Source organism: Scleropages formosus, chromosome 5, assembly GCF_900964775.1.
Source record: "Scleropages formosus chromosome 5, fSclFor1.1, whole genome shotgun sequence".
Taxonomy (NCBI): Eukaryota; Metazoa; Chordata; class Actinopteri; order Osteoglossiformes; family Osteoglossidae; genus Scleropages; species Scleropages formosus.
The window spans coordinates 21,026,113-21,049,330 of NC_041810.1; the positions used below are offsets into that span (position 1 = coordinate 21,026,113).

Here is a 23,218-nt window from a genome sequence, read left to right on the forward strand (position 1 = left end):
ATGCACTAATTGAATTTTCTCTGAGATGTATGTCGCTTTGGGGAAAAGTGTCTGCTAAATGAATACATGTACATGTAAATGTAATAGAAAAGAGAGCTGCACTGTGAAGGTCGTGTGGTGGTTATGGAAGGTTAACAGTTCATGTCGCAGTTGGGGTTCTTGTGCTGTTTTACCCTACAGTATGGTCTATAAGTTGACTTGTTCCAACAACATTTCTGGCACTATTAACTATATTTGCAGTTATTCATTTAGCTGATGCTTTTCTTCGTAACAGCTTACAATCGTTTACCGTTTTATACAGCTGTGAAATTTTACTGGAGCAATTTTAGGCTAAGTACCTTGCTCGAGGTAGGATTTGAACCTGCAATCTTTGGGTAAACAAGGAGCAGCTGTAACCGCTAACCACTAATTGTCTAACTGCTATGCTACTAACTGCCCTGAACAGGTGAACTGCTTGAAATTATGTGTCCCGCTGGATAAAAACATGACAGGGTGGCAAATGGAGGTCATGGCAGGCTGACGCATCCCAGACGAGCCTCCTGTTCCATTTTTTGGCACACGTGGCATATTTGGTGCTTGTGGAAAATTTTTCCCTCCTAAATGTCTGCTAGCTGCACTATACAAATCTGAGTCTTGCTCTCCTTCTCTTCAGAATAGGGAACATTCTCCCAGCACGCAAGATAATATTTTAATTAAGCCTTCCTGGAGTAAGAGAGACGTAGCGTAGATGTCAAAGTCAAAGCCCGGTGTTGAGCAACAGCATTCATACACTTTGAGCTGCGGGAGTAGGGCAGGAAAACACTTGATGCAGGAGTGTAACACAGAGAATGAAACAGAAATCGGTGCTGTATTCTGTTGTTTTAAACCTGTTCATATTCACTCTGAGAGAGTCTTAGAGATTGTGCACCCCATCCCCAACCCCGCCCCCCTGCGACAAATCAGGAGCTGTGATCCCACACAGTCCCCGAACCTTCGCTCATCTGAGGCAGCAGGGAAGACGGCTCCAATAAATGTGATTTATTCTCCCTGCGCCTTTTATTGTTTGTATGTGTAATATCTCTCTGCCTCGCCGCCTTGCTGTTGAGAGCTGCAGCGAAGCGCCCGCAGGCCAGCATCGAGCCGTGAGCTCAATGGTACGCTGCCAGCGTGCAACCTTCCCTCGCCCCGCACTCGAAAACACTGCTCAAAGTCTTTGCAAGTCTTCTTGTTTTCCTTTCATTTCGTTTATTTATTTATTTGCCTTCCAAGCAGAGCTCAAGTTGTGAGCGAGCGGCTGCGGCGCAATGACACGCGATAACCGGTGCCAAAGCAGGCCGTTTCGTTCAATCGAGATGGTAGCAAGAGAGTAACATTTACAACTGTCTTAGAAAAAAATACAATTTCAACTCGGCTGTCCATGAGAGATACAGTACATCTCAGTAATGATGTGAGAACAGTGAATAACTTGAGGAAGGTGGTGAGAGCGCCGCAGTGTGCGGCGCGTAAGTGTCCGCGTGTTTCTGTCCATCTCTGGGTGCGTGCGGGTGTCGGTGCCTCTGTATGTGATTGTGTGTGGCTTTTGTGTGCATCTCCAAGTGTTTCCCAGTGCGGCGGGGGGGGTGTTTGCATACTGCATACTACTGGAACGCTGCGATGCCCTATCTGCTTGACTATGTTCTTTAAAGAGTGCGAGCGCTTGCAATGCATTGGGGGAGGAGGGTGTTGCGAACCATGCGGTGGAGCCCCAGGGTGGCTCAGGTCTCCTTGCTCTGGGATGTGTGAGTGGGCGTGAAGCATTGACAAATGAGGAAGCACCCAGGCTACCCAGGGGCCTCTGTTTATTTGGCAGAAATCTGATGCATTTTATCTGATTACCTCTCATTTCTGTTGGGTACCTGATATCTGATACGGGGATGGGGAAAGACAGACAAGAGTGCGCACAATGAATTGTGTTATTACAGCGCTCTTGATATCACCTCTATTTATTTACCTCATATTCATTTCCGATTATATTCAAACCATGTATTTATTCCACATTTACTTTTTTCTTCTCAGAGCTACTTCTCATAGCACGCTGAGCCTTGACCCATTTACAGTTCAGAATTCTGGGTGGCAACCCTTCATCCACATTATATATCCTTATTTATTATCTCTTCTTTTTTAACTGAACCGTATTTTTCTCCCTTTTTATCGCTCGCCTCTTGTTTTTATTTTTCTATCACTCCTAGGTCCATTTGAGAGGTTATTACACTTTCTAAAAGACAGGTTTAATTGAGCAGTTTTAAATTATTAAAATTCTGCCAAGAAAAGTTCAGCAGAGATACAGTAGGTAATGGGCCCTGGCACGTAATTTTTAATATGATAAGAGAATTGGTTGGTTGTGAGCATATATAAATGTCGTATTTGTAAATGTAGCTTGGTGGTCCATGTACATGAAAATATATGTATGAATATTACAGTATTTTCAGTTCATGCCCGTTTGTTCAAAGCTTCACATAAACCACATGAAGTATATTGTTACGCAGCCAAACAGCTTTAAAATGTTAAGGTGCAGTGGGACTAGATGGTGTTTTCCAGGACCCTTGCTGGTTTACTTTGATTAATTGTCACATTTACTGCAAGCTTAATGCGGACAAATATGTTAAACATGATCTGAATGTACATGCTCCAGTGGCGCGTAGACTTTCTTCATAAATGTGCACATGCATTTTAATTTAATCTGATCTTATTTACGCTCTGGGGATGCCTAACTGGTATCCGAGGGATTAAAGTGAGTCCAAGGTTGGCCATTGAGGTTGCATTAAAGTAGTGAAAAGATACAGGTCTGTTATTTAGAATCGGAAACGGATAAACAGACTAAACGTTTAAGTCTGCATGAGTCCAAGAGCGCATGATACTGCTCTGGGAGAACCATTAAATATGCAGCGCCTCGTGCAGCAGTGATATTTTTGCCAACTGCACGTTGAGCAGTGGCCTTGAATAGAAAGTGTACACCCTGCTGAACACATGCTGCTTTAGTGGGCGGCGGAGTTTACTTCGTACAGCATTATCGCTGTTTTCTGGGGGCTGAGGGCCACACGGCCGACACGCGGCTGAGCTGAAGGCGATCTGTGCTGAATAAATTACCCAGCTGTATAAATGGGTAAGTAATTCTAAGTACCTTAACATCGTAAGTCGCTTTAGAGAAAAGCGTCTGCTAATTATAAATGTAAATAAATACAGCTTCACCGGGGTTGGAGTGGTATGTTCTCGTTGATTATTTTACAGAAAACTGGAACCTCTCAAGGTCAAAAACAGTATGAAAAAAGCACCTTTTTCAGGATAATCAACATTGTTGTTTCAGATCCAAACAAGCGAAATGTAGACACGGTGGTACAGCGAGTAGTGCTGCTGTCTTACAGTGCCTGGGAAGGTGATAGAACAGGGGTTCGATCCCTGCTCAGTCTGTGTAGAGTTTGCATGTTCTCCCCGTGTCTCTGTTGGTTTCCTTTGGGTGCTCTGATTTCCTCCCACACCCTGAAGACCTGTTGTTGAGGTTCACCTATAGTGTGTGAGTGACAGAGATAGTGTGTTCCACTGATGTATGGATGAGTGACCCAGTGTAAGTAGTGTATCTAGCAGTGTAAGTCACCTTGGTCAATAAGGTGTGTGGGCTCATAACACTACATAGTGTTCATTGGAAGTTGCTTTGGAGAATACCATCTGCTCAATGAAAGTAAACAAGCTCAGTGTGCTGGTGCAGTACCTGTGGGACATGGGGAGTGGTTAAGGAACTGTTCTGATGAACATTACTTTTCACAGGGTACTGCAGTGCAGCCCTTGAGTGAAGAACTCATCCACAAATTCTCTGGAAAATGTCTAGTTGTATAGCTCAGAAAAGGGAAATCTAATGTATGGAGGTCACCCTGAATGATGTCATCTGCCACAAAAATGCAAAACGGAAAGTACACGTAATCGTTTCAGAATCGGTGGGCGGAACAAGCAACCTTCATCTGAAGGCAGAGCAGCCTCTGGCAATGTCTACTGGGTGGTGCAATGCGGAGACCCGTTTGGCTGAGTGGCAACCTTGGGCGATGTCAAAACTGTGCATCTCCCCTTGAATTGTCCTGCTAAGCAATTACTGACAGAAGTCGGGAGACCCGGGCGGCTCCCAGCACACACTAGTCTAAAGCCCAGTCCCAGAAAGGACCCTTAAGATACAGGATGTCAACACAAGGCCTCGAGTGGTTGTATTGAGTGTCCAGGGCATCATTTTCATTATTACCCATTTAAGTGTTGAGTCATTGTGACACTGTGAACTTTTTTCTTGTTAGTCATGTGTTGCTGCTGCTTTGTAAAACGAGTAAGTTTTCCCATTTCGCAGTTGCATTCATACCTCTGGTTTTTGTGTCTTTAATGGGAAGCTATGATGTCTTATGGATGTTGGCAGCCGTGGGTGTAGGGTTCTGGAAAACATGGACACTAATTAAGTCTGTATAAACGGTAGGGGTAAGATAGAAGGTATCCACAGTACTTTGTGTCTGACCAGATTGTCTAATATTGCGGATACTTTTTGACTTACCCTCACATACCCGTTGGAGACCCGTGGCCATGTTGGCATTTTAGTTACAGTTGTTTCATGGATCCCACATCTGCAGATTGCAGATACGGAACCGTCGCAGTCCTTCAAGATTACAAAACTGGGACGATTAAAATGTTTGTGGTAGTGAATCTACTTTTCGGCTCAGGCCTGAACACAACTTGTTGACGCCATGAGCTGTTCATCAGCTATGATAACTGGAAACTGACAAGCGCCTTTCAACGGCTGCGGTTGAAGATTTCAGGGATTTGCGCTCTCGAATTTGGTCCACTTAATGACAGTTTCACAAAACCTTGCAAGTTGATCTCTTTACATCGTAAAACAAAAATAAACAGCATGGCTAAATCGTGTACACGGACATTGTTACGCAGCCAATCAGCGCTCTGCATTGTGTGGGCGCGCCTCGAAGGCAGACGGGGAAAGAATGTATTGAACATAAGCGGCTTTCGCTGCAAGTGACATAATGTTTTATTTGAATACTGAATAGATGGGGGGGATCTGGCTCCGATACGTGGCGTTTCAAAACCACAGATGATTGGCTTCGTACCCAACGGTTATGTAAGCTGCAGCGTTCCGTCAGCAGCGCTTTGTCTCCTCTGCTTATCACAGGTTACACGAATAGCCACAAGCGACCCAGAGACAGCCGAACCATGAAGAGCCTTGCGTAGCTTAGGAGAAGAGAGCACGACTAAAGCGTGGAGGCAGAACGTCCCTAAATAAAATCGCACAAGGAGCGGGAGACATGCTGGCAAGTGTCAATGAACGCGCCGTAGAAGAACGCCTGCCTCCGTGAGGCCATCATGCCATGTCATCGCCTGTACAGAGGCCTTTCCGTGTTGGCAGGGGTTTGCGCGACGTGGATCAGCGGAGGGTCCACGCTAGCTAGCGCGTCCAACGTCCGTTTCATACAATGAACTCAAGTGGCTCCATCGTCCAGGCCGTAGAGAGCGGTCGAGCGTCGCCTTCTTCCGTCTCCATTTGCGCTGCTCTCCACTCTTCCCGCTGATACTACGTCGGCTTCAGATGAAAAATTCCCTTTCTTGTAGCTGTTGGGTAATATCAAAAGTGCAGCAGCTTTTTGCTGATTTCCCTGGCCATAATTCTTCCCGAGCTCGGGAGGATAAGCTTGAGAAGAATGTGCTCATATACTGTACTTTATTTATTTTACTCCTACTTTAATTCTGGATCGAATTTGTATTTGATGCTGTATTTTTCCCTTTTTAATCAAAATTAACACATTTGAGTGTATTTCACATTAGTTTTGGTAAGCAGACGTTTGCAAAGGCAATTTCTCGGCGTCCAAATAGAGGTGTGTTGTCATTTTCTCTGCACTTAATATATAATAGTTGTTTTATTGTTATTTTTACTGTCTTTCATATTGTGTCACTTAATATTCTTTTCACTGGTAGATTTGGGTTTCTAACACCATGTTCTTCTACACTCGATGTAAGCTGGGATCTTCCGGTCTGTCGAAACTCAGATTGCTCATGGAAGGCATCCTCGGTGGAGCAACATTTGCTTTTAAACCAGGCATCGGGTTCGATAAGTACTGAATAAGAAAGGTTTGGGAGAAGGTGGACCGGCACACTTTTGCGTGGGGAGTCTGTTCGATTCCCAGGCGGAGACACACTGAGGAATGTGTGTCAGTGCCAAGCAAGCACTAAGCCGCCACAAGTTGTGAATCCAGTGGGTTTTTTTTTTCCACCGCAACACATCACACCACTTTTCATCATACTGTTAGTGCTGCCAGGTCCCAAGGATCTTCATTCATACACTTACACATGTGGTTTTGCTCGTTCTGAAAACCTTCAGGTCACGGCCATCTCGTCCATAACAGTTGCACTTACTGGCGAAACGTCACCACAGGTTTGCCCCTGAATACACCCATTAGTCTGGATCAGCGGGAAACTTTGGCATAACCGTTGAAAAAGTTTGCGGGGAAGAGAAATGCGAAATTGAAACAGCATTATAATGTACAGCCGTGTGTTTATTAATTAAGAGGCATTATGTCTACTTGAGGCATCCCATTCGCAGTAGCTACACCTTTAGGGTTCCAGATGTGCTCCTTCCATTCTAATTTGAAGTATTTCTCTTTGGTGTCGCTACCAGCCACTAGGACCCTCATTGAGGAGAGACTGCACTTACATCCTTGCTGTCGCAGATGCAGCTTTATGCCTTTTTCGATTGTGTGAGGGCCCTCAATCCGCTCGTGATTCGAGAGGTTCGGAAATGTAACACTGCCACCTAGGGTTACCTCGGCTTTATTCGTCACTACACTTAGCATTTTTTCACCAAGGGCCGCAAACATTACCGTTCTGGTCCGAGGGCCGCAGAAGTGGAAATCGCAGAAAGTGATGTTCAGAATCTTAAATGTGCGAAAAATTCTAGGTGTGGTTTGTGTCTTCAAGATTACATGTCTAACTATGTGTTATCATGTGATACAGTAGAATTCATCCGATTTATGGTGGGTGTGCTAAATATTCATAATCTCACAAATATTCTTGTAAGCCACATTAAGTGAAGCTGTGGACCATAGATAGTCCTCGGGCAGCACATTGGACATCCCTGTTCTAGAATCTCTATGCCTCTCCCCCATATAATTATCATTATAATTATACTGTATTTATTGACTGTAGCAGCAGGTACTGTGTTAGATAGACCTGCTGCCTTTGGTCTTGGAGGTTGTCGGTTCGAAACCCACCACCTGCTGCAACACCTCTGGGAGAAGTACTTACCCTGAACTGCTCCAGTAAAACTTACCCAGATGTACAAATGGGTGGATAATTGCAGGTATCATAACAATGCAAGTCACCTTGAAGAAAAGCCAGATGCTTAAACGTAAATAAGAAATGCAGTTATAATTTATTGAATTTATATTATATATTTATTAATATATTTATAATTTGTTAGTAATTTATACGTACTGTGAGCTTTTGTAAGAGCAATGTCTAAGATAACTGCATGGCCTTGTACGGTAAACATTCTGCAGCGTACTATAAAAAAATGAGGTTAATCAGAAGAGTTTAAAATGAAATGCTGTGACTACATTGTTCAGAACATGTGTGCTGATGAGTCAGGCAAGGATATTTACCAGCATTGTGCACGTACTGTGCTTTTCGTACTGCTCTATTTTCAGAGATATTCCATATACAGCAAAGTGAATCTTTCGGTGCCAGTTTGCCCAGCTTCCACATTACTGTACAACTGAGCGTTGCTAAGCGTTCGAGCTTCTGACATTAGTATGGTCCTTTTAAGGTCCTTTTGAAGATAATTTCTATCATTGGTAAGTCTGTTATGAGTAAAGCTGCTGTTGTCTTGCGTAATGTGCTCACACTGGAAGCACGGATAATGTTCAGGTACTTCTGGTTCCAAGTGTTCATTTCTTTAGTCGTGGTGTGAATTTTTTGGTGGCTTTCATAAATACGTTGGGACTGAGCATGTACTGCATATCCCTCCATCAGTTTGACAGAATCTTTATGACAGTTTCATAAACGCAAATACCGAGGAGCGAATGGTTCTTCTTTGAAGGTAATAATGTAGGGAGGATGGAATAATCTATAGCTCCATCTGTAATCCGGACGTTTTCTCTACGTTACAGAACCTTTGTTGTTTTCCTCTCTTTCTGAACTGTTTGTCTTCACTTTCCAGCTCCCTTTACTCCCCCTGGGGTTGAAAGTGTTGTGAAGTTCGATGCGTATGGTGACGGCATGGGTCGCTACAACATCTTCAACTACCAGAAGAGAGCAGACAAGTACTCCTACGTCCATGTGGGTGAGTGGGCAGAGATCCTGACTCTCAACAATGACCTGATCCAATGGCCACGCCTCTCCGTGCCCACCTCCCAGTGCAGTGACCCTTGTGCCCGCAATGAGATGAAGAAGATGCAGGCTGGAGAGTTTTGCTGCTGGATCTGCACTCCCTGTGAGCCCTATGAGTACCTGGCCGATGAGTTCACCTGCGTGCCCTGTGGGCCCGGCCAGTGGCCAGGTGAGGATCTTACAGGATGCTATGACTTGCCAGAGGACTACATCATGTGGGAGGATGCCTGGGCCATCGGACCTGTGGCCATTGCCTGTGTGGGCTTTGTCTGCACCTTGCTGGTGGCCGGTGTCTTCATCCGCCACAACAACACACCGTTGGTGAAAGCCTCTGGCCGTGAGCTCTGCTACATTCTCCTGCTGGGTGTCCTCATGTCCTATGGCATGACTTTCTTCTTCATCGCGAAGCCATCACCTGCCATCTGCGCAATCCGTCGCCTGGGCCTGGGCACCTCCTTTGCCGTCTGCTACTCAGCTTTGCTCACCAAGACCAACCGGATTGCACGCATCTTCGGCGGCGTGAAGGAGGGCACGCAACGGCCACGGTTCATCAGCCCCAGCTCCCAGGTCTTCATCTGCCTAAGCCTCATCTCGGTGCAGCTGGTCATGGTGTCCATCTGGTTGCTGCTGGAGGTTCCTGGCACACGCCGCTTCACACTGCCCGAGAAGCGGGAGACGGTCATCCTCAAGTGCAACGTGCGTGACTCCAGCATGCTGCTCTCCCTGTCCTACGATGTAGTGCTGGTCATCCTCTGCACCGTTTACGCCTTCAAGACCAGGAAGTGCCCGGAGAACTTCAACGAGGCCAAGTTCATCGGCTTCACCATGTACACTACCTGCATCATCTGGCTGGCTTTCCTGCCCATTTTTTATGTCACATCCAGTGACTACAGGGTAAGTAGAGCAGTCTTGGAATTTAGCAGGTACCAAAATGTAGCAGGTACTTAGTTACCAAAAGCCACGAGAGAACATCTCATCGCTCTCATGGCAATGTTCAAAGCTCTAGCTCTTGCAATAAGACATGTCTATGTCGATCAAAGGACTGACCACCCCAGCTCAATTTTAAGATGCTGAAATGAATGACACCTTTCATTCATCTTCAGCTGCGCTCTCTATCTGAGTGTGTATAGGCCTTAATATCAGCGTGCACTTATTTCCACATTACTGCTTGACAAACCACTCCAGAGAGCATGCAGAGATTGCTGACATACTCAAAAGCTGACAATGGCGTGATCTTCAAATGCACGCTCAATTACGTAAAAAATATTTGCATTTTACTATAGTCTTCAGGGAATGCTGGTGAGAGTGCTGGAGTAGGCATAGCTTCTGAATGGAAATCGGATTTATTATGGCCACTGAGTCGGCCGAGGAGCTTTCCCACTCCATGGCTTCAACATGTAGCCTGTCATTCAGCAGTTGGGAACTGATGGCAATTTATTACTCTCCATCGTGTAACACACAAGCTTTTCTTTGTTAAAATGCTTTATTCACTAAATCTTGCGTCGCTTCCGTGATTATTCATGAGCTTGACGCTGACCTTTAACCCCTGCAGGTGCAGACCACCACCATGTGCATATCGGTGAGCTTGAGTGGCTTTGTGGTCCTGGGGTGCATGTTTGCCCCCAAGGTGCACATCATCATGTTCCAGCCACAGAAGAACGTGACCAGCCATCGGCTCAACATGAACCGCTTCAGCGTTGCTGGCACGGGGACAGGGTATTCGCACGGTAAGCCGCCCTGCTCCTCAACTGCTGGCACGTCCTACATGTTCCACACACTCTGGCTTCTTGGAGCAGGCAGGTGGCTTTGTGACGTTCTTCCCAGGCACTCAACTTATCTTCTGTCCTGTTTCTCACCTCAGCATCCGCGATGGCAGACGTGGGCAGGGTGACAGGTTCGTAGATGTTCTTTAAGAAATCTCAGAGCCACTTGGCAGCTTTGTGGTCTTTCACCAGCTTCATTTCTGTGTCTTGTTACTATGCCCGTGGGGGACAGAAAAGAGAAAATTCACAGAGAAAGTGCATAGAAGCAATGAGAGCCTAATACTGCAGCGATACAGAAAAATTGAGGTTCTTAACATTTCACGAATATCAAAAGCAGCCGTAACTTAAACTTATTCAGCATTAATTTGTAAGTATAAATCCGACAAAGGCAAACTGGTATCAGTTATAATTCCAGATGGACAAAGGTGGGCATGCATCTAAGGTGCCTGAGAATTTTATACAGTCGAGGGGTTTGCACTGGAATAAAGAGGAAAACGGAAAACGAAAGATTCGTGCTCATCCGTTCCTCTCTTTACAGCATCTGTGAATGCTCGCTACGTTCCCACCGTTTGCAACGGGAGAGAGATCGTCGACTCCACCACGTCCTCTCTGTGACCATGTAACCACCTAACCCCAGCTTAGACTGTTAGCAAATTTGCACATGTTGTGCACCCTCCTGTGATCTAGTGTCATGTATGTAGAAAGTATGTATTAAATTATTTTTAAGGGCTGTACATATTAACTGACGTTGTAGAGAAAAGAAAAGGAAAAACTTTTTAGGCTGTTTTTGGGACTTTGTTTTTGATAGTTTTACTATGCTTTGTAAATAACCATGACCTCCATTGTTATGCGGTCAGTTTTCAACCGTAACAGACAGTAACAGGACTGTCTGGCAATATGGGACAAACTTTCTTTGTCTTGTTATTTTGTAGGCCTCATTGTTATAATTAATTCAGTATGCATTTCTATGTTGTACTGTAAATATAATGTGTACATTAAATTTAACTGATGGTTTTAACAGCACAAACTAAAAAGGCAAACAAAAAGAAAATGAAGCACAGTTCATATTCAAAGAAAAAAAATCCAACTACTGATCAGTGTTAATAAAATCTGTGATACCTATAAAACTCTTTTGGGACATTCATAGGAAAGTTTTCAAGGATCCTGGTACTGGTATTGTTAATGATTAGCGAACGGTTAGTGAAATGTAATGTTTAACAACGGCTTTTTGTGCCTTAAATTGCGTCTTGGTAGTTTTTCAGAGGCTTTCTTGTCAGGCTGTGTGCATGTAGACAGAGCAGGCAGCTGCCTTTATGTGGACTGTTTACAGTTTCATAAGTGTGTGTGCTGTGTTTTTACCTTCAGTTTATAAGCTGTTGTTTCCATAGCGATAAAACTATCCCAGCTGACCAACACTGAGTGGTGACATGGAGCAGTAATAAGGGATGAGAGTTTTCTGGAGGGAGTGTGAAAGTCTTTGTGATTTGTGTTTATGTCGTTGTGAAGCACTTCCAAGTAAACCTGTGAAATAACAAAGAGAAAGACAGAACACGCAAAACAACAAAGAGGAGAAACTGAGAGCAGACCGATAGTGCAGTAACTAAGAACGTGAGTATTCCCAAAGCCATTCATATTTATTAAATCATCAGGATCACAATTAAGAACAGGTATAAATTTATGGTGACTTTTTACAACTCAGCTTTAATGTACATCACTATACAAAAATATATAAAAGGGTGAACAATGGAGCTTGCAAATAACATCTGGAGAACATTGGTATTGTTTGGTCTTCCAGTTTGTGTACATTTTAAAGCAGGGATTTGTTTTTCCACAAGACCTACACCTTTAAAGAAAAACACATTTAATCTAACCTAATTGGCCTTTCTTCAAGGAATGGAGAGTTCTACTGGCAGTAAACAGATATGAGAGATTAAATATTAACTCAGACACAAAGACTTGAATGCCCATACTTTAAAAAAAATATATATATCTATATATATATACAGTATATACCGGTAGTGTATATACGTATCTATCTATATATATACTGTATATTGTATATGTATTGCTGCTCTTAACTGCATTGAACATACTTTAACAATGAAAAATTGTGGTCTAGTGTTTTTGTGGTGTTATTGTTTAAGTTTCCCAATGTCAATGGAAGCTTATACATGTGTGGGAAAAAATGGAAAAAAAAGATCTGAATAGTCCCCCAGTTCTTGCAGTTGAACAAACTAAGACACAGAAAGATGTGTTTGCTGGGAGAAAGAATTGGAAGCAGTGGATTATATAAAGCAGTGTCATGCCCAGAGTCTTTTTTTAACTTTTGCTGCGACATATAAGAGATTCCAGCTCTTTGTTGTTGGGCTTATCTGCTCACTGCTGGGCCTGCAGTAGGGAGATACACACCGAGCGACAGGCCGCTGTGGACGACCGCCGCGGGACCCATTCTCTGCCTTCCTCACCGAGTTTCTGGGACTGTTTCTGTCCCATCCTCCGACCACACAGAGGACAAGACCGTAGGGGACTGGAGCGTACGGCTCCGATTCCTGCCCGCTCTCACCCAGCGGCGCCGGGGCAGCCCCGAGGCGAGCAGACACATCTCCAAAACTGCCGCCAAACACGTTTACAGACAGACACGGAGCTGCGGCTCTGTGGGGAGAGCAGGAGGGGAGGCATGCATTTCCCACGTCTCGCTGGAATACCAATGTTCTAGAAAAGGAAAACTTGAAAAACTAGATGACAGTTTGTAAATTCAACTTTTCATGAGCTCAAATACAGACTGACTAATGGGACAAAGAGGAATCTGTTGCTATGTTGGGCCCAACCGGGCCAGGCCAAACTTAGTACGTATAAAGCAATAGAAGGGTGCTCCTGAAATGAGCAATAACAAGGGCGGGATGGCATCTCAATAAATCAGTAACCATTCTCTGTCTGTCTTTGCGTCTTTGTTTTGGCAATTGCTTGCAGTGCTGGGATGGAAAGAGCATAAAGGCAGGTGCTCCTCTACCTACGGTTCCCATTTTAAACATAAAACGAAAAAGAGTTAATTATGACGACCATAAAAGTCGTAGCCTACGGAGATGAAACTCCTTACAGACACGTGATAGTATGTTGGATACTACACTGCTAGCATGGGCATGACTTACACTGCAGCTGTTTGAATGAGCTGCAGCACTAGTGACAGAATGACTTACGCTGCAGTTGCATGAATTAGCTACACTGCTAGCAAGAGCATTAACAGAAATCTGTTCTGTAAACACTCGGGACAAATGTAACTCATTATACATTGAACTTCAGATCTATCACGGACGGATACGATGTTCGCATGTTTTTCCATAACCTAAAATGAGACAAACCCTTCCGCTTACATGAAAAATAATGTCGGATTTAAAAACTGCTACTCCAGAGCCAAAGAATATTCATTGGCCTTATGAAGAAACATCTCACAGGTAAAAACAGAGTAATTAATGGTTTATTAGTTATAATTTCTTTGCTCTTCAATGGTGTGAAAAAAGCACAACTTTACCGGATTTCAAAAGACAGTGAATCTGATGTCACACATTTGGCGCCTCTCTTTCGCTGTCCTCACCACATTCATGAGGAATATAGAGACAGTCTGACAGATGATCCTGTTTTTCTCAGCCATCTAGGCTGAAGAACAAGGGAAGTTCACTGCTACAGAGACTTTAACTCCTCCCTTATTTATTTACCGTGTTCTGCTGCCTTTCCTGGGTGTGCAGCTGAAAACAGTGTTAAAAGCCAGCTTTGATTAATCTTATAATCACAGCACCAGTTTTTACTTATGGCGCCAAAATGCATCTGTTTCAGCAGAAAAATCAATGAAATCTTGGATTTGTATGTTCCTTGAAATAATAATAAAGCTAACAAAAGCACTAGACTTATTTCTGTGACAACCACTTTCATTCTGTTTATTGGGCTTCTCAGTTTTAGTCTAAATTACTTGCAATATATAGTTCATATGTATGAGCTGTGTGTTATACAACTGTGTATTGAAAAAAATACTGCAAAAAAAATAAATGGGGTTCATTCATTTCAAAGTACAATTTACTTTTCCAAAAATACAGGTCTGTACAAATCAAGGCTCCACTTTCTCATGCAAATCAGAGAGTAAATAGAATCACAAATCTTTTCACCTGGTACCTGTTAGATATGTACCACTGGAGTAATTTGTCGAAACACAATGGACAACCTTAAACAATGTCACAGAACAATCCGGGCTCACCTGTATAAGCGAAGACTAGAAAACTATGTGAGGGAAATTATCGTTGGGCGTGCAAAACTGATTCACGTACATCCAGCGGTAAAGACAACACATGATTAAAACATAGACAAGAGACATGAGTTTTCAAAATCAACATGTACACAGACAGATGATGAAACCTGCCAACATCACAGCATATCAACGATATCTTACACCATATTTCCAGATTGAACAAGAAAGGGTTTAAGAGGCCTCACAACACAACTATGGCTTTTTAATTACACAAAAATGAACAAGTGGTTTTAAAGCTTTCCCAGAATTCTGTTCTCTTACCATATTGAATTGAACATGGTCCACACATCATAAGAGCTCTCTCACACACAGGACAGATAAAATGTCATGTTTGAATTCAACCAAAAAATTTAAAGGGAAATATTCCACTGGTACCATTGTAAGAAACTGTGATAACAAGCATCTAAAGAGAATGGTAAGACCCTGCTGTCAAAAGCCCCACGGAGAGCAACCAGTGTGCAGGTTTGCAAAATAATTTTCAGCAATGTGTCAGAAGTGCATCTCTACCTGAGCAGAAGCGAAAACCTACACAACCCTCCTTGCCTCACAACTCCCTTCTGGCAAGAGTATCCCTTCCCTCCATGTTATAAGGCCACCAGAATTAGACATCGCCGGTTGAGATCAGGTCATTCCGAAGCTCGTTGTCAACGGGTTTTCTGAGGTCCTGATGCTGCTGGTTCTCTGTGTCCCCGGAACTTTGTGTCAGCTCTCTCCCTTACCCACACACCCATCGCTCTGCAGAGGAAGGCTTCAGCTGAACAGACTCACAGCTCTCACCGTTGCCCTGCGAAGAGGAACAGATCGCACACAGTGACACCCGACACCCTTCCCTAAAACCTTGCTGAAACTGGTGGTTTTATTAAGGAGCCATATTGGGCAGTGGACTATAGCTTCTATCAATTTCCAAAGTGACTAATATGTCAAACATACAGCCCACTTTCGTGAAGAGACATACCTTTGTGGCTATGGACTTCAGCTTTCCCAGCAGTGACGGTTTGTTGGAGTAGACCACCTCATCATCGTTGTCCTCGCCTTCCATGATGGCACAGCTGTCAGCAGCAGGGAGCTCGCACTCTTTGTTGGCCGTCATCACCAGGCGTGAGTACTTGTACTCCAACCTGTCAGTGCAGAAGAGCAGAACAGCACTTCAGTCTCGCTCCATCGACTTACTGGTTAAAATGCAAAGGAGACTGGTGGCATGGGAAACTCTACTTTTATTAACATTTTCATGTAAATAAAGTGCTGAGTGCTGGAAACAATTCCTGCAGCTGCACAAATGCGCAATGGTCCCAACCAAAATGCCTTCAAACTACTCATGGTATCGTCACTGCAATACCACTATGTTGTCTTTTCCAACATTTTATGAAAAATACATGTCTGCGAATGTTTCTCAAATATATTGTGGGTACAACAGGAATAAACAGGGCATCTAAGAGAGCAGAATGCTGTTAAAAACTCAACCAAGTCTGCATACTTCTTGTTCTTCTTCCAAAAGTAGCAGGTGAGAGCAATGAGAAGCACGGCCATGAAGGCCCCAATACCGGCCCCGACTTTCAGCCAGAAGTCGATAGACTCGCAGGGCGTGGTCTTCTTCGCCGGCAATGGTACCCCTTTGGTGCAGAGCTTTGGTTCATTCCAGACATAGTGCTTATCCTGGAGGTACAGAGAGATGTGTCACTTTTCCATTGGTTGATGTGGTGTGAAAATATGTTCAATAAGTTAATATTTTCAAGTGATTAATATGTTCTAGTGTGATGCAAAAGTTGAGATGTCCAGAAAGTGCATGCTGTCTGTTTAATGCAATGGAAAAATTGTTGACAGAGAAACAAAATGCAAAGAAAGTTTGTTGTTGACCATTGCCATCACTTTTGTCTAGAGGAAATCATTTCCGCGTCAGACGCAAGAGAAGTTGTGAAAGTGTTGCCATGCCTTATGATGTATGCATGAGCTTGCAAATACAAAGAGGCAATGCAAACCGATCAGGGAGACATCCAGCTGTCTGAGGCTCTCCCATCGGCCAATACTGTTGTGAAAAGTCTCTAGGTGTCTGAGTGTTTTGTGTGGATCTCCTGCGGCTGATCGGTTCCAGAAAAGAAAGGAAATTTCTTTCATATTGGCAATTGTAATAATAGTTCAGAGAAAAATTACTGGAAAAATGGACCGATGATAGATGGTTGAGGCCAGCATAGAATGGGTTCACATGTCTATGGCAGTGAGCTTCAAAATGGCAAGGCTACCTGGATGCCGTCCCGACAAGCACCCTCAATCTCATGGAAGTCAGCTTCTGTGCAACGTGGGCAGGCGTTGGCACTCTCCCACAGGAAATAAAAAGTACATCCATCACAGGTGCCTGCTGGACATTTCCTGGAGGAATGAAATGGAGGTCAGACTGCAACTGGGAGAGCAGCAAGTCATTCAGTCCAGAAGCGGTAAAAATTTCTCTGACTCGTTACAGAGGTTCGACACCTAAACGCACACCTTCTCCGAGATCCCAGATCAATGGCTTAAACTCTCACCAAGCTTTTGGAAACAACACCCATGGACTTGACATCAAAGATAACCTAGAGGCGTGTGATGTTACTTTCATTGAACCATAAAGAAAAAACAGTTTCTACTCGAAGTGAAGAGCCACAAGAGACCTGAGATTCTGCAAATTCAGCTCTTCGAATGATTCAAGTCATTATTGCTTTCAAGTACTCCCTTTTCAAAGAGCTGATAATTGATACTATAATTAGCTTGAGCTGCAGCACGAATAACACTACAACTCTTTTGTATGCTCATCTGTAACCCCTGGCTCGAGCGCAACCTCTTCACCAGAATGTCCTCACAAGACATCAGAAGGCGAAAAAACCAAAAGATCGCACAGAGCCAAGTTTCTGAAGATGTCATGTTGCCTCTAAATGCTCTATGCGACTGTCTACCTACAGGGCAGGGGCCTTCTCTTCCGGAACTCGTGACTCTGGTGACATTGCTGTCACACTCATTCACAGAGGAACTGACACACAGAGAGGATTGGTGCTTGAGATCTGATGATTTACCAAGCTCTTAAGCAACAGAAGTTCAATCCCCTTGCGTCTCTGCACATTTCGCTAATGACCACCCTAATCCCCAGGACTTTGCCCTCCTGCATTGTCCCATGGAAAACACACACAGTTTACTGTCTCGCAGACAGGGATCTTAGCAAAGTAGCGACTGCTCAAGTACACTGACAATGGACTGTGCGATTAAATGACCTGCATTTTTTGTACTGGCAGCTGAGGGAACAGCGCTCAGAAGTCTTGTTCCGGCAGTATGCAGACAAGGAGCGGTACCTGGGTAAGGTCAGCTCTCCACGGGCACTTTTCTCCGGGTTACAGCGCAGTTTAATAACTGTGTTCCGCCCTCGGTCACATGACGATGTGGCCTGGGGTGACCTAGAACAGTAATACACCTTTTTTTGAAAACAGCACCAAGACAAGGAGTGCCATAACAGGGTGTTCTGAAATACATAGATTTATATCTCCTGGAAAGAAACTGCAATGTTCCAATAACTGCTGACATGTAAAATCGTTTTCCCCCATGGCATGCAGTGGGGATTAACACCAAAGGGTACATATAATACACATTCTCACACATATTCCATGTATGCATATACAAACACCAATCATGAAGGCCCATGCACACCTGTAAGGTTGTGTGTATATGCACAAAAGGCACACATGTGTCCTCAGAGACGTATATGCCTTGCTACTCTGGTGACATATGATTGTAACGCTCAACCCCTATTGTACACATTCCCTCGACTTGACCACCGCTGAGACATGACCTGTTATGAAAAAGCCCTTTGTCCATAGTGTAACACAGACGCCCTGAAGCGAGAGACAGAGAGGGACCAGAGAGCAGAGTTCAGAAGTTCGAGTCTCTGTCTGCTGCTTGTTCTGATTCCCTTCTCTCCTCGAAACCCTCATTTCAGCCTAAAGGGTTTGAGAATAAAAGCCTATTGAAAACAGAAACCATGTGTCTTCTAGTGAGAAGAACCAGGCAACTGTCACACACCCAATTTTAGCAATGTGATTAATTTTTCCTCTTGATCTGTTTGACACAAACCTCTTTTGGAAAACTAGAAATTGATGCCATGCTCTGTACCTACCAGTAAAAGAAGTTGACGTCTGGAATCTTCTTTGAAGACTCGGGGAACAGGCCTGGTTTGATGGTGACATCACCGAGTGTGCTTTCCACTGTCACTCCTTAGGACCCCGTTGGACAAAAAGCCAGCCATGCATTTTTTAAGGAAAAAAACAGAGCGGTATTCATAAAAGCACAGGAACAATAAACAGAAAACTGCTAACAAAAGCAGAGTTTCTCGGAAAAAGTATAAAATGGGCCTTTAAAGAATCCAAAGGATGTTATGTAATACAAAATATTTACCACTTGAGTTGAGTTTTAACAACCCCCTTCTATCGAATAATCACACTCCCATCATGAATGACTGGCCCCTTTGCCCAGCAAATTTTTCCTTGTAGGAAGAGTAATAAACCTCATGGGGAGGCAGACGATAACGACAAAGCAATTTCACGGCGGGATGCTCTCGGTGCAGCCCAGAAAGACTGCCTATGGCAGCGTTCTAGAAGGGGCTCTCTGCGGCTCTGCTCCGAGCTTCATTTGCATATGCTTTGTCACAACTCCATTTGTGCCCCAGAGGAACCGGGACCCTTTTATTCCGCAAAGTCCCTGTCACTGGCATTGTTTCAGCAATGCAGGGGATGAGTCATACAGGTGACTCAGAACGAGCTTCCCGTCACAGGCAAAAAGAGTTGAGAGAGGAGAACCAATAGACGTCCTCATCACACTACTACTTTTTTCTGTCTTTTGCATGTCCCACCACTCTCTCCTGTCCCACAGTTGCTTTTGAATCTCACCCAAGAAGATGTCTGCCAGACTAATGGACTGGGAGGACAGGGCTGTCCTGAAGCCCCGCCCATCCGAGGGGATGATGGTCGACTGGCAGATGAACGTCTCCACATAGTTGACGAGCTCTCTGGATTCGCGCTGCACGTCCTTGCTGGCTAGGTCCGTCACATTGTCCATGCACACAGCCGCCTTTTTGCCCTGGACCAAAAAAGCCTGTATAGTGAGACTAAATAAAAATATACTCCATCACCTTTATAATCCTCGTTCAGACAGCTGAAGGGATTAGGTTGTAAATACCTTCTTTAAAGCTGTTTCACAACTGTCTTGTCTTTTGTGTTAAAAGCCTTAACGGCTTCCGCAGCGAGACGCTAAGCTGCAGCACTCGTTGACCAAAGCCTCTAGGGGTTGAGGCTTCGGTAAGTCTCGGTAACACACGGTAACAGGTGCGTGTGTGATGGACGGACCGTGCGCCACTGAACCTCACCTCATGTCCGCACAGGCTTACATTGAAGACATGGAAGTACTTGGTCCCCTTGGAAGTGAAGCTCGGCCCATTCGTGATGCTTGCTACAGGACTCAGTTGAGTGAAGTCGTAGGTCAGGGTCTGGTTTGCCTCCATGTGTGAGAAGCTACAGTCACTGAAGCACACGGAGTGCTCCTTTGCAGGACGGGAAGAGATGCAACAAAAGACGCCATTAATGAGCAATATGCGTTGGAGCGCTGTGCGGTGGTTCAGGACCATGGAGAGCGGCCTGGACCATTATGTCATTAAGGGCCAACAAAGGAGGCATTGTAAAGCCCCCCTCACACACACACACACACACACACACAAAATAGCTCATCTCTGATGTGTCTCCAGAGCAACTTAACATAACCACCCCCAGTGCTCAGATAAACCCCGTGTTTGTCTAACAGTCAGCCCACGGCCCTCCCACATGAAAAACACGCGAGTCCAAACAGACGGGCGGAGAAAACGCAGACTCTCGTGCTGCAGTTGGGGGAGTGAGTTCTGCAGAGACATACGTGCCGTCTGCCTGTCATAGGGCAAAAGAGTTCGTTCAGCAGTTCGGAGAGGAGATGTCTGCAAAGCCAGATACCTGACACGTATCAGTGAAGTGAACGGGAGACAGGACAACGGTGTTCTCATAAAGCATAAAGTCTCTCATACAGCGGCCCTTCCTAAGGACACACCATTGGACTGCTATGGCAATGTGGTAAAAAACAAAAGGGGGTCCTCAACTCTTGATGGGGTTCCAGTCCAACACCTCGGCCCAAAGTTGAAAATCCCCTTATATTATGATTCATAAGGATCTATGAACAATTAACATGCATGAGTGTTACATTGTATAATATAACTTTCTTATTTGTTATATTGTTCTATTTTTCAATAATTTAATATTCATGTTAAAATAATACTACCAGTACAGTATTATATTTTCATGCTGCACAGTTGTTTTCACTTTCATTTCTAAATCTAAATCTGTCCTCTTTTTTCCAGCATCATCAGAACACTCATTTTTCCGCCTGTTAGATATTTTAAAGAAAAAATAACTTGGAGGGCATCACAAACTAAAAGTTTTCGAAACGAAATGCGATGGCTACTAGATCCCAAACGCTGACGGAGACATGATGACAAAATGCTGTCACTTAAAAATAACAGAATATTGTCAGTGGGTCAGCCTCTTTGGTCAAATATGTTTGAGCACCTGAACAAGTATGTGAGGTGAAACTACAACTACCTTGTTGCTCTTGCTGCCTGGGCCACAGGGAAGACAAGACTCCTTGCCATAGATCTGGTGTCCCGAAAGGTAGGTGTTTGGTGGGCACTCCTTGCACCGGTTGGTGTCCTTGTCGATGTAGTGTCCAGCAGGGCAGGGTACGCAGGAGGAGCCCGACTGCTGTGACACCAGGGCACAAGCATGGCACGTGGAGGCCACCCCACCCAGGGCATTGGTCACCGTGATGGAGTAGATCTTCACAATGTCATTGACAAACTGCCTGGTCTGAGGAGGAGGTGAGGAGAATGGAGTCTGATTAATACAGTGTCCCTGAGGGGTCCACTTTAAAGGAAAACCTTTAGCACATCAGAAATTAAAGTATTCAGCAGAAGAAGACCAAGGGCTTCCACTCTTACATCCAGAGCTTGGTTGGTTCTCTGGAAGGCCCATGTATAAGACACAGATGCATTCTGGGTCATGATGTGGGTGTAAGACTGCTTCTCCTTGCTGCCCTCCCACGACTCGACCACATTGGTGCTCTTCCTGTTCACATCCTGCAACGTACAAAATCTTGTCTGCCTCATGTTTGATATAGCCGCACCTCAGCATCGCCAGAGCACCTGGTAATTTTCACACCATACCCTCATGTTCCTATACATTTTCATGAAGCCAGCATGCCATGCTATTCTCAAGTGTGCATAACACACTGCAACACTTTCAAAATTGTTCTGAAGCCACATGTCATTGGGATGGACACACGGTGAGGTGGCACTCTGCAGATTCGAGGGCATTCCAGGAGGTATCTAATCTGCTTCTGAGTCAAAACTGACTGTGAGCCGCTGGGGTGCCATTACAGTCCACCACATCTGCAGCTCACCCCACCCTAAAAAGTGGCACCAACAGCCCAGCCAGCATTTCATTGCATGAATGCTGACTCCCGAGACGGGGGGGGCGGCTCAGAGTCACGTACCATCATGAAGTAGAGTTCGCAGTCCGCGGAGCAGATGGTCTCAAAGATGAAGGTAATGCGGCCAAACTCCGTGCCTGTGGTCCCCGTGACGGACGTCGGGAGCCTAGAAATGCAATCGCACAGCTCATTCTGATGCTCATCAAGAGCGATGAATCACTGACTTTGAGGATAAATCCACAAATGAAAAAGCAATTTAACAGTGAATTAGCAGCAATTCTAATATTTCAACATCGATTTACATTTTCAGCAAGTCTCAAACAGGATACAACACCGCTTTCAGCTATTTTGGGAGTAAATTCTTTACTTGAGCCTCTGCGATTGAGCGTTTGTGTATTATTATTCACCAGTATACAGCTGACACCTTATTCAAGGTGACTTGGAATGGATTTCATTTACCCATTTATTTAACACACCACTGTAACACACTCACTCTCTCTCACACACACACACACACACACACACACACACACACACACACAAAGACTGTGGGCAATCTAGAGACTCCTATCCACCTACACCATGTTTGGACTGTGGGAGGAAACCAGAGCACCCAACAGAAACCCACACAAACATGAAGAGAACATGCAAACAGCAGACAAACTGGAGGGAAGCTACATTCTACTGCACAACCCAGGTGATGTGAGGTGAAGTACCCCGCTGCACCACCTCTGTGTATGCATGTAAAATTGTGTTTCTATCCATGTGTGTGGGTAAACTCACTTGAAGCCTGGGATGCGGAGATTTAGAATAAGGTAATCGTTGTCTGAGCTGCCCGCTCCACTCCGGATGTGGTCCCCAGCCACTTCCCAACCTGGGGACACAGACGGGTGTTGAGTCAGAGTCTCTGACATCACTCAGAATCGAACCATGCACCGTCATTATGAGGGAAAGTAAAGAAAGCCTTAAAGCTGTAGGCCTTGTGCCTTTGAAAAGAGTACAGCCTTACCGTGGTGGTAGCGCTTTTGGCATCGTGAAGAATTTCAGTACTACGGAACACTATTTGTGTTCCTCTTTCTAACTTCCACTTATTTGCACATTTTTGACATCAAAATTGACCAGATGTTTTTGCAGGTCTACTACAGGGCATATAATGAATGAACAAACAAATGAATGAATTCATGGATCAGTCATTCATTCATATGCCTCTATAAACCTGTTTCACCACCTTGACCTTTGTTCTAAGGCTTCAAGTAGCTGAAAGCTG

General features: G+C 44.5%; 2 protein-coding genes across 3 annotated transcripts in view; one reads left to right on the forward strand and one right to left on the reverse strand.

The window, feature by feature from the left end:
• The window catches only part of LOC108921125 (metabotropic glutamate receptor 3-like), a 28,899-nt gene extending 16,735 nt beyond the window's left edge, over positions 1 to 12,164 (forward strand). For both annotated transcript variants that reach the window (XM_018730429.2, XM_018730428.2), the window contains 4 exons: positions 8,207 to 9,270; positions 9,929 to 10,103; positions 10,238 to 10,270; positions 10,678 to 12,164. In XM_018730429.2, the coding sequence (XP_018585945.2) occupies positions 8,207 to 9,270; positions 9,929 to 10,103; positions 10,238 to 10,270; positions 10,678 to 10,754 (1,349 nt within the window). In that variant the 3' untranslated portion in view covers positions 10,755 to 12,164. The remainder of the gene's footprint in view (positions 1 to 8,206; positions 9,271 to 9,928; positions 10,104 to 10,237; positions 10,271 to 10,677) is intronic.
• LOC108921152 (UPF0577 protein KIAA1324-like) overlaps positions 12,163 to 23,218 on the reverse strand; it is a 31,410-nt gene continuing 20,354 nt past the window's right edge. Inside the window, exons 11-22 of the mRNA XM_018730483.2 lie at positions 22,735 to 22,825; positions 22,015 to 22,117; positions 21,461 to 21,598; positions 21,066 to 21,329; positions 19,811 to 19,984; positions 19,335 to 19,524; positions 18,566 to 18,662; positions 17,748 to 17,849; positions 16,674 to 16,800; positions 15,911 to 16,089; positions 15,392 to 15,554; positions 12,163 to 15,220 (exon numbers count right to left, since the gene is read on the reverse strand). Coding sequence (XP_018585999.1) covers positions 15,152 to 15,220; positions 15,392 to 15,554; positions 15,911 to 16,089; positions 16,674 to 16,800; positions 17,748 to 17,849; positions 18,566 to 18,662; positions 19,335 to 19,524; positions 19,811 to 19,984; positions 21,066 to 21,329; positions 21,461 to 21,598; positions 22,015 to 22,117; positions 22,735 to 22,825 — 1,697 coding nt within the window. The 3' untranslated portion in view covers positions 12,163 to 15,151. The remainder of the gene's footprint in view (positions 15,221 to 15,391; positions 15,555 to 15,910; positions 16,090 to 16,673; positions 16,801 to 17,747; positions 17,850 to 18,565; positions 18,663 to 19,334; positions 19,525 to 19,810; positions 19,985 to 21,065; positions 21,330 to 21,460; positions 21,599 to 22,014; positions 22,118 to 22,734; positions 22,826 to 23,218) is intronic.